The 11,398-nt window shown below is 36.7% G+C and overlaps 1 protein-coding gene across 2 annotated transcripts in view; it reads left to right on the top strand.

Annotated features, from left to right (window-relative positions):
• The window catches only part of LOC117288992 (tyrosine-protein phosphatase non-receptor type 1-like), a 43,864-nt gene extending 40,051 nt beyond the window's left edge, over positions 1–3,813 (top strand). For both annotated transcript variants that reach the window (XM_033769872.1, XM_033769873.1), the window contains one exon: positions 3,374–3,813. In XM_033769872.1, coding sequence (XP_033625763.1) covers positions 3,374–3,456 — 83 coding nt within the window. In that variant the 3' untranslated portion in view covers positions 3,457–3,813. The remainder of the gene's footprint in view (positions 1–3,373) is intronic.
• Positions 3,814–11,398: the final 7,585 nt, after the last annotated feature.

Raw genomic sequence — 11,398 nt, 5'->3', positions numbered from 1 at the left:
TATCTTGCAGTAGTCTGCCAAAATGCCATGCCAGTCACCTTAAAAGTTGCTTCAATTTCTGTTCTTGACTTGTCAAAAATATCTGACAGCGTGTTCACAATGTATTTGCATTGTTGCATCACTTATCTGCTTACTAGAACGTCGGCAAGCTAGCATGCCTTTTGATTTGCTTACAGTTTGCAAAGTTTATGTTCTAATGTCCGCTCTGAGCGTGAGCAAGAAAGAAAAAAAAGCACCTGCAAAGATACTTCATGGAATAGGGCCTGGTTTCTTGGTTTGTGGCTTGTAATATGATGGGGGCACAGAAGGCATCCTTGGGCCCTTCTTTGTAGTTAAATATTAGTCAAATACCGCACATATATAGCACCATCTCCCTAATTACTCTTATTCAGAGGCAGGTAGGACTGAAGAAACCCCAGCAATCTTGTAGCCTTGCTCAAGGCAGTCGAACTGTTCACTCCGAAAAAAGACCGCCGCTGTATACAAACCCACCCGCATTCACTGTGGGTAGCATCGCACGACACGATGCCCCTGTACACTATCCGCATGCGGTTAGTGGTACGAGTGCGGATGACCTGTGTGCACAGTAGTCCTACGATGTGACAGTGTGTCTACGGGTGGGTCACGGGGTGTGATTACATGCACAGGGTATACACGTGGGTTTACAGTGGTGTCTTTTCAGAGCGAATAATGCGACTGCCTTGAGCAAGGCTAGCAATCTTGAGAACAATTGTTGGTGAGGTTTGGACGGGGCTATTTATAATAGGACTGTTGTTTATTAACGAGTTATTTTCACAACTATTCCATAAGTGCACTTATACCGTGAATCCCAGTATCTGAATTTGTTTACCCTTCAATAGATGTGACTGGCGTACATGTCAGTTATACATAACCAGTTCTGGCTCTGTGTCTAGAACAAGGGGAATCCAGGCCCACTGATAATTTTATTTCAGATAATGTACACTCTATACAAGTGTTACACAATGTTTTCAAGATGTGGTATACATTTAATGATACTTTGTGATTCTGAATCTGAAAGCGAACTTGGAACAAAGGATTGTCTCAACAATTGTGAGAATTTATGCCATTTTCAGGAAAATTTAATTTTTAAGTGAAATAAGAAAAACTTTCAATAGTAAGTTTCAAGATCGTTTTTTGGGGTGAGTTGAATAAACCCTTAAAAAAATCCAATGCTGTACCATTTTTTTCAGAAAATACAATGAAAATACTTGTTATGCTACAAATTTAACTGTATTAAATATGAATTGAGAAATAGCAGGTGTGTAATTAAAAATAAATCTTTCATAATCTTTTTTTTTCCTGCAAGCATAACTTTCAATATACGAGACAAAGTTTTTGGTTACAAAAATGTACATGAAGACCCTTTCATTTGCAAACTTGATTTTGAAAACCCTCTTGTCACTTGAGTATTAATTTTTGGTTTTACCCATATACACAAATGTGTGTTAGCAATTCAAGATTTATTTATGCCTGATACAAATTTCCATCGGTTCAAAAACATCCGCTGCTAAGTATATGATTTGAACTGCTTCCAGCTACTAGTTAATCTCATTGCTCTAATATGTAAGACACTGCTCTAGAATTCCAAAGTTGTGGTTTCGAACCCCACCCGAGTAATATGCCTGTGATATTTTTTCACAGACCTCGGGGTAAGTACTGAGTATACAGTGCTAACACACATCAGTGTACCGGCGAATAAACCGCAGGAGTTCAACAAAATGTCAAAATCAACAAATTAACTGCGATTTATAATCCGAAAATTACGGTACATGGGTAAAACCAAAAATTAATGTTCTTTATCCCCGATGCAAATTTCCATCTGTTAAAAATACTTGAGGTTTGCCATTGCAAGTGTTTTGAATGTTTGTTTAAAACTAAGTAATTTAAATTGTATTACTAGTATTTAACAGGTTTATAATGTCATCACAACCACAAACTCTACACATTTTAAGCTTTAATCAATTACAGTTATGATGGAGACAAGTGTCTGAAGTTTGTAGGCATTGCAAGATATTCCCTCAAAAACATTTTTGATACAAATATAGTTCAGAGTTTCCAGATAAGGTGAATGAAAAATGCATGAAATAATTGTATGGAATCACACACAGATCACAAGTTTTCAACTATTTTTTTAGTGGATATGAATATTGTTTTCAAAACGACTAATGATTAAAGTTTGTTGTTCAATATTTGCTCAATCATAATTCAAGTTTCATGAAGGTTTTTTTTCAGGTGAACACAAACCTCAGACCTACTCAGTTTATTTTATTGTTGTATATACATGAGTATTACTGCGTCTAAACCACTCTATTATCAAAAATTTCCAACTTCCTACATTCTTTGAAAATTACTCTTTTATCCAAAATGGGAAGTGTAAACTTCGTTGAAAAGGCTGACATAAACAAGTTGTTGAGTTAAGATTTATCATAAAAGTATGCAAACAATCTTTTAATTGGTGCAGTCCTACCATTAATTGGTGTTTACATCGAAGGGAAACCCAATACGAGTATTGTGTTAAATACATTTAAAATACACTGAAACCTTTTGGGTTTGGTTTTGGTTCCTGTCTTTTGATAAGGTGACATAAAAATTACCTTACAGTTATTCACATGCATATAATGTGTTTAAATTTCATTTGACTACCACCATAATGTTAAAGGGTCTATGTACTTTTTTTATAGGACAAAAAACGCAATTGCCACAGATTTAAATTTAACTTACACAGTTTGAAGAAAATGATGGTAGAAAGCTTCCCTGAAAATATTTTTTGCTGAGGTGCTGGAGTTTTTGAGAAATGAGTAAAACAATGTCATGAAAATAATTTTCATCTCAGCAATCATGAGACAAAAATTATTTTATCGTGTGAAACGAATTTTCATGACATTGTTTTACTCATTTTCCAAAAACTACAGCACCTCAGCAACTAATAATTTAAGGTACGCTTTCTGCTATCATTATCTTCAAACGGTGTAAATTTAATGTAAATCTGCGGACATTGTGTTTTGTGTTTCAAGAAGTACCCAAATCCTTATAAGCAAAATCTCTGTACCACCAGTCAGTACTAGCGTTGACACAGGTACAGGTTGAGTGCCGTGTATAGGGCCATATTGTGACTCTGCAGTTGAAGTTTTGTAAATGAATTCAACACAAAGCCACACATGTGTACTGTTTTATAGTTGATACACAGTTATTGTCTTCAACACCTGTCTTAAGTATTACCTATAGCTTTATGAATAAAAATGTTCCTGATGTAAGTACAATGTATCTGCTTTTCAATTCCAAACCTTTCTTGAGAGTGATTCTTAGTTCTTTCTTTGTTTCTTTTTTGTTTTTATTTTTATCTTGTGTGTAGGGGAACGGGAACAAATTGGAAACACAGACAAGACACCAAGTCCCCTTCCAAATTGTAATTTGGACAAGCATCCTAAACCATGACCTCAATTGACCTGTAGGTCAAAGTTCAACCCAGGTCAAGTAAGGTTAATAGTTTTCCTTTTTTTCTCCCGTTCCTTCTACTGTCCTGTCCGATGTTTTTGTGTGTTTTTGTGGTTCAACTGTTGTAGTTGGTTAAACCTTTATCATACTGGTGCTACCTTGGACTGGGTCCCTGTTTACAGTGATGCACATGTTATAGATGAAACAAAAAAGGGCCAAACTACTTGTGCTTCCAGCCTTGGCTCAAATTCATAAAGTTACCATGTTGAAGCTACCAACATAAGCACTTAAAGGCAGTGGACACTATTGGTAATTGTCAAAGACTAGTCTTCACACTTGGTGTATCTCAACATACGCATAAAATAACTAACCTGTGAAAATTTGAGCCCAATCGGTCATCGAAGTTGCGAGATAATAATGAAAGAAAAAACACCCTTGTCACACGAAGTTGTGTGCGTTTAGATGGTTGATTTCGAGACCTCAAGTTCTAAATCTGAGGTCTCGAAATCAAATTCGTGGAAAATTAGTTCGTTCTCGAAAACTATGGCACTTCAGAAGGAGCCGTTTCTCACAATCAACATTAATCGTCACCAAGAAAGGTTTTATGCTAATAATTATTTTGAGTAATTACCAATAGTGTCCACTGCCTTTAATTGTGCTTAGTGTATTTTTATGATTGATATCATAATATCTCTCTCGTGTCCTCACATAATTTATAAAAATAATTAAAAAACATATTCAATTAATAATTTTGTATGGTTATATGGTCAGCTGACAGATAGAGGTCTAGTCACAGATTTTGAACAATACATTTAAAGCCATTATACACTTTCGGTAAACAGTATTGTCCAAGTCCCACACTTCGTGTATCACAACTTATATATAAAATAACAAACCTGTGAAAATTTACGCTCAATCGGTCATAGGAGTCGGGAGAAAATAACGGGAAAACCCACTCTTGTTTCCCCACGTTAGGCCGTGTCATGACATGTGTTTAAAATAAATCCATAATTCTCGCTATCGAGAATTGATATTGTTTTAAGGTTTTCTCAAAAAGTAAAGCATTTCATGGAACAATATTTCAAGAGAAGTCTTTTACCATTACCTGCTGTAAACTCCGAAAATTATTTGTAAATCTGTGAAGTTTTTTTGTTTTTGTTTTCTGAACCGAAAGTGTAAAATGGCTTTAAAGATACTGGACACTATGGGTAATTGTCAAAGACCAGTCTTCTCACTTGGTGTATCTCAACATATGCATAAAATAACAAACCTGTGAAAATTTGAACTCAATTGGTCGTCGAAGTTGCAAGATAATATGAAGAAGAAAAAAACCTTGTCACACAAAGTTGTGTGCTTCTAGATGGTTGATTCGGGACCTCAAAATCTAATTCTGAGGTCTCAAAAAATCAAATTTTGCGGAAAATTACTCTTTCCCGAAAGCTTTGTTACCTCATGGGGAGTCATTTCTCACAATGTTTTGTACTAACAACAGCTCTCCATTACTCGTGACCAAGTAAGTTTTATGCTAACAAAATATTTTGAGTAATTACCAATAGTGTCCACTGCCTTTAAATGATAGTTTCTAATTTAAACATCCATTTGGTAGCCCCAAGGGTTTCTATGATTGTTTTTGCCAATTTCTTAAAAGTCTTTAGTAAAGCTGTATTCAAGTATTTTATAAGTTAATTAAAAAACACTTTTGTTAGAAACTAGCAAAAGGTTTCTAAAAGGCGGGAAAATTTGACGCTAGGTCAGAATCTTTACGAGATTTCAACACGGATTCAAGGAAGTTCCCACTGCCAAGTTAGAAAAGTGAAAGTTCAGGTGCAACAATTTTATCCTTTTTCTGGGTTGTCATAAGCAGTGTTACCATTAGTCTTTTTTCTACCACTGCCATGCAGAAAGTTACTGTGATTGGCTTTTGTGTTATTCAAGGCAGTGTCATGGCCGAGCGGTTAAGAGCACCGGATTCAAGCACTGGTGTTTGATCAGCAGGGTGTGGGTTCGAATCCCGGCTGTGACACTTGCTACATAAAATTGGGGAGGTAGTGCTTTCTGCTCTACCGGCCAGGCTTCGAATTGATGATACCCAAGCCTACATTCGTATGGACAGTAAAAGGGGTAACCCTGTTTCACCACCTAGGAGTAGGTGGTACTGGGCTCTGGAAAAAATAATTGTAGCCCACACCTTGAAGTGGCCTGCAAAAAAATATATAAAAAAAACGTGTGTTCCCACCTGGACTTATATTCAGAGACGCTTGCATAGTGTTTTACAGCGTGGTCACGGTAGGGTTACAGCACAGAGCTGTTCCCATTGGAATTTTTAGCAGCACTGTTAAGTTACCGCGGCTGCGCGGAAGTCTTCCGCAACCTCTTTCGGCCTGTTAGTTTTACATCACGGTTGAAGTAAGTTGACAGGGAGGTCAGTTAACCATGCGTCTGTACTCATTTGATATAATTCTACAGAAAAGTCGCGGTACTCTAACAAGCAAAAACAGTCCAATGGGAAAAATATTTATTTTTATTTAGAAGGAAAATAATCTTTATGGTCATAATCCGGGAGCCCAGCAGGGTTTATTGGAAATTTTTAGTGCAAAATGTTTGAGGTGTGGGATGTATAGTACCCCCTGGGGGAACCTTAAAATGCGAGTTCTTAGGCGCACCGAGTGGTGCGTTGGAGGGGGGAGCCCCCCTTAACACACCCCAAAATTCCATTTCAATGAAATGTCGAGTGCAAGCTAAATTCCTTCATAAATTGAAATGCCATGGTCTACTGACCAAGAATTCCATACTTAAAAAAATCAATAATGGTGCCAAGTCTAATCAAGAAGGCCCTTTATTAGCACTAATTACACATTTAAAATACATTTTTAGTGCAACAATGAAACATGTGTCAAAGTGTACCTTACACTGTGCTGACTCAAAATCAACTGCTTGAGAAAATTTTAAGTGGTGCCATCTTTGATGGTGTATATCTGTTGCAACTAATGCGCAGGAACTGTCTCTGTGAGTGTAATCATGGAGGAAGATGCCTCTCTGCTCAGTAGTGTAACAGAGACTGACACCCAACCGGGACTGTCAGATGGGCTTATTGCATAAGTTATTAACTTTTAGCATTTAGTTGTATAGCCATATTTTTTTCTAACCAATTTTCGATATCAGAATCAGATTTTAAAATCCGTTCTGCATTTTTGTTGGTGAATATAATACAAAGGATTAAATTGATCCTAGGTGAAACCAAGACTTGCTCCACCTTCAGACAACTGTTCAAGCTACAGAATAGTTTATCATGGGGTCAGAGGGCAGGCTTTGCGAAAATATTTTTTAAAACACTACAGAATCATGCAATCATAGACCCAATACTTGATACTTGATGGAGTAATCCCTTTACAGCTGGTAAGAGCTAAACCCAAGCCTAATGATAGAACAGTGGTTTGAAACCTAAATCACTAGTGCCTGTACCTTGGGGCGAAGATTATTTTTGTCAACGTTTTCAGGAAAACAGTTTTTTGAAACAAAGGAGTAATAAACAGAAATGTGTGGATTTGTTAGAAAATTGTTCCATTATGTCAACATGGAAAGCATTGCAAAGTGTCATTTTAGGACATGACATTTTCTTTGACCCATTTAGTTGAATAGGTCAAAGCTTGCACCTGTTTGAGGCTACTATTATTGCCATTTTTGTGCAAGCCATACTTTGTCTCTAAAAGTTAAATAATATAAAAAATTGACCAGTTTTGTATTCCTTTAGTTTATTTAATCTAGTAGAAACTGTTGCGGCTATTATCGACTTGCATCATTGTACACCACCAAAAGTGAACTGCTCTAATTCTACAAAAAGGTCACAGTTCAAGTTGTATGGTGAATGGGAAACTTTCGACACTTGGTGGCAGCAGCCACATTGAGTAGTTTTACTTTTTTGTGTAGATGTGAGCATGGTACATAGCTTTAAAAAGTGTCACACTTCGTGCTTGGTATTTTAAGCCCATGTACATAATCACCTAATTTGACCTAGCGTAATTTCACATGGCCTTTTGCATAATTGTGGAGATTCACAGTGAAATCCTACATAGCAGAAATGAAAGAAAGCTGTCAGTGTTGGATAGTGGCTAGTGTACTACGGGGAAACCCACCCTTGTTTCCGCAGGTTTCGCCGCGTCATGACATGTGTTTACAGTAAATCCGTTATTCTCGTTATTGACCGATTGAGCCTAAATTTTCACTGGTTTGCTATGCACTCTTGACACATTGTCAAATATTGTTCAGTACCAGGGAATGCATCCATATGTTTTAATCTCAACGCACAAACAGCTTTTTCTTTTTCTAGTTCTTGTTACATCAGATGGTACAAAATGGTGAGAGGTTGATTTTGAAATTCTGCAATTACTTACTACGAGCAACATTGGCACAAGAAATACCAAAGAATAATCTTCTTGTGCAAACTTTCTAATGAGCACCACCAGATTTATTGTAGTTTTTGCACTAAAAATAAGAAAAGGGTTTTCAATTAGGTTTATGCATTATTTTTTCAAGAGCCAGTTGATTAGAGTAAAGATTCACTTTTATAGGCTTGCATCTCTGTGTATTTGAAATCTGTTTTGATGTAGGGAAATTGATTAATTCTTTGTAACTGTTTGGAGAGAGATTTGTTTTTATGATAGTAGCAATAAACTGATTTCGATTTCTACCTAGGATTTAGTACGTGTGTGTTTGTTTTGCGTCTGGAAAATCTCACATCCCCAAGTTCCAAATCTGGGTTGACAAAGCTGTCCCCAATTTTGCAATACACCCAGTCCACATAAATGAAAGAGATTTTCTTTTCCCCTTAAACAAAAACTTAAACAGATTGTATGTATCTATTTAATACATAAAGATTATTTTTGTTATATTTTGTTTTTACTCCATTTAGAATACACCTGTATTTGGAGGCCCCTATGTGGTTTGCACATCACAAGGTTTGGGGCCGTGACTTTGCGAAAGCTGGGTGCCAATTACCTTCTTTCCTAGGCCAACTTAAATTCAATAACTTTCAGCAGCATTTCACAAAGGTTCACCCCACTCCAGCTTCCCGAAATAATGAGTGACTCGTGCGTTATTTGATAGAATTTTATTAGCTTTTTAGTTTAATCAAGAGGCTTTTTGACAAAAGCCGAGTTGAGCTAACTTTTCTGTAATTCTAGAGGGGGCTGTTGGGCAGGACTGCTTGCGAATAAGTGGCCTACCCAGGAGAAAATAATAATCTCATTGAAACGTTTGGACCCGCCCCAACTGTAAATATGAACCTTTGTGCATGTACATGATAACCCGTAGAGGTTTTTTGGTTAAAAGCCTCCAAATGATGTGGCATCTCAACATTAAGATGAATTGTGTTTAATTATTAGCACTTCGAGAATGCCCCATCTCTCTATTGAATGATAGTGAATTTAACATAACTTTTTCAAAACAAAATCAAATAGAAAGGAGATTCCGAAGCCATGTTCTAGTATTCTACAGCCGTTGGCGTGTTGGACCAAAATGGCAACACCATGCACGTTTGCAGAGATAGAATACTGGCTTCTGCTCAATGTCTCGTCCGATTTTTCCTGGTGCCTGATGTTCGCTCCTGTGACTTATTAAATACCCATTCGCGAAAATGACGCAAAGAACAGAGGCCGATCAAACTCCGAACTGAAATCTTCAAAGAATAAACTTCAGAAGGGGAATTAAAATAAAACAACTTGAAACATCACATTTCGAGGATAAAAAGTATTCGTGATATATTGTCCATTTGGTCCATGTCGCCTATCAAACGTGTAGGCCTACCGTCTTGTCCTTTCTCTGCGTCTTTGGGAAATGAAGTGGCTCGGCCGGGTCCAGTCTTTTTTGGACCTAAACAACATGGACATGTTTGGACAAAGAAATGTAGACCCACTATAATGTTTCAAGAAGAATTTGTGTATACTCATGTACAGACCTTTCTTTTGTTGATCAACAAACCGCCTTGGTTGGCATGGTCGGCCGAATGTTTTTAGTAAAACACTCAATCGTAAAAAGAGATGTTTTAACAAAATTCAACAGTTTCTGCAAACTTTCAATTTAATAAAGTACTTCTCATAATTAGTTGTTTTGTTTCAAACAAAATCGACAAATTTGGTTACATTGTTACAAAAAATAGCGATCTTTTCTTGATTTGCACTTATGGCTTTCCATAGTTTTCCAATCTGGGTTGGCAAAAACTTGGGCTGTGACGTTGCAAAAGAAAGGTCTATATAGACTGCTACATGTTAGGCATTCAATGGATACGCTACAAACACTCCAAGTTGGATTGGTTTGTTTACTTGGTTCCAAGGCCGACGTGTTTGAACTAGAAATTCCAAGTTCCCATAGCGCTTTATTTGTGTTTACCAAAGTGCCATGCCAGCTGTTACAGTCCATTGTGAATCGGACAAGCCTCCCGAAATCGACCAATCATGGATGGTGTTTAGGCACACACCCACTTTGACGCCCCGTTGTATGCAGATCAAGGCTGGTAGAAATCCATCGTAAAAACATACCAGTGCAGAAGTGATAGCAATTCATGTATAACTGGGCTATTTCCAGCAATGTTGGTATTAGCCTATACCCTACATTTTTTATTAACATTCTGTTTCATGACAGTGTAGATTTTCTTGCCAAAAAATACATTATGTACTGCGAAGAAGTTCTTCAAATATAAGTAAAAGTTACCTACCATAAACCGGGAAAGAAACTGAATTGGGTCAATCGGTTTCTCACTAATAACTTTTCTTCTCCAAGTTCGTTAAAGGCAGTGGACACGATTGGTATACTCAAAATAATTATACGCTTAAAACCTTACTTGGTAACGAGTAATGGGAAGATGTTGATAGTATTCAATTCAACATTGTGGAAAACGGCCTCCTCTGAAGTGCCATAGTTTTCCAGAAAGAAGTAGTTTTCCCACGAATTTTATTTCGAGACCTCAGATTTAGAATTTGAGGTCTCGAAATCAACCATCTAAACGCACACAACTTCGTGTGAAACGGGTGTTTTTTCTTTCATTATTTTTTTGCAACTTCGACGACCGATTGAGCTCAAATGTTCACTTATTATGTTGAGATACACCAAGTGAGAACACTGATCTGACAATTACCAATAGTCTCCACTGTCTGTCTTTAAATAAAACAAAAAATGGAAATTAAATGATAGTGAAATATATATCGCTTGATATAATGATTACCACAAGCCATACATAAAATGCCGAATCTTTGCTGGTAAGCCAAAAAGAAGAGAAATAAAACACTTCGCTGTGGATATCTTGTCGACCGGATATATAAAACAAACTTGCTGGTATAAAGCCTGCCTGCATAATTATGCTAATATGATGACATGGAAATAAAATCCACCGCCATACAGAGTTGATGGTCAAGTCAAATAGTTGGATGTGTTATAAAATTATTCTGTGGAAAGGCATAATAAGGCAACACGATGACCCGAACAAACAAGTATGCATAAACTTTATTTTCATTTGGGCGGGTATCGTTGTTTAGTTGAGACTTCTTGGTTGATTTTGTGTGTATTTATAATAATTGTATAATGTATGTTTATAAATTTTCAGTGATTGAGACATAATTTCCGGTCATTTTGTTGTCACACATTCAAATAAATGTATCTGACAAAAGGCTAAACAACAAAAATGTTCGCTTGTTGGTCTGCATAATGAACTGGACAGAGATGATAAACAGCTAATTACAGAAGCTGCGTTGAAGGGTGAACTTTGACATCCCCGACTCACAGACAGACATTCAGGGCCATGTAATAATTAACAAGTTCGCCAACAAATTCTTAAAAGATTTGGGTACTTTTTCAAAATGTCCATAGATTTATATTGAACTTGCAAGGGTTTGAAGATAATGAAGTGGAAAGCTTTCCTTCAACTATTACTTACTGAGGTGCTGTAGTTTTT

The sequence above is a fragment of the Asterias rubens genome, chromosome 4 (genome assembly GCF_902459465.1).
Source record: "Asterias rubens chromosome 4, eAstRub1.3, whole genome shotgun sequence".
Lineage (NCBI taxonomy): Eukaryota > Metazoa > Echinodermata > Asteroidea > Forcipulatida > Asteriidae > Asterias > Asterias rubens.
This window is presented reverse-complemented; position numbering and strand designations above follow the sequence as displayed.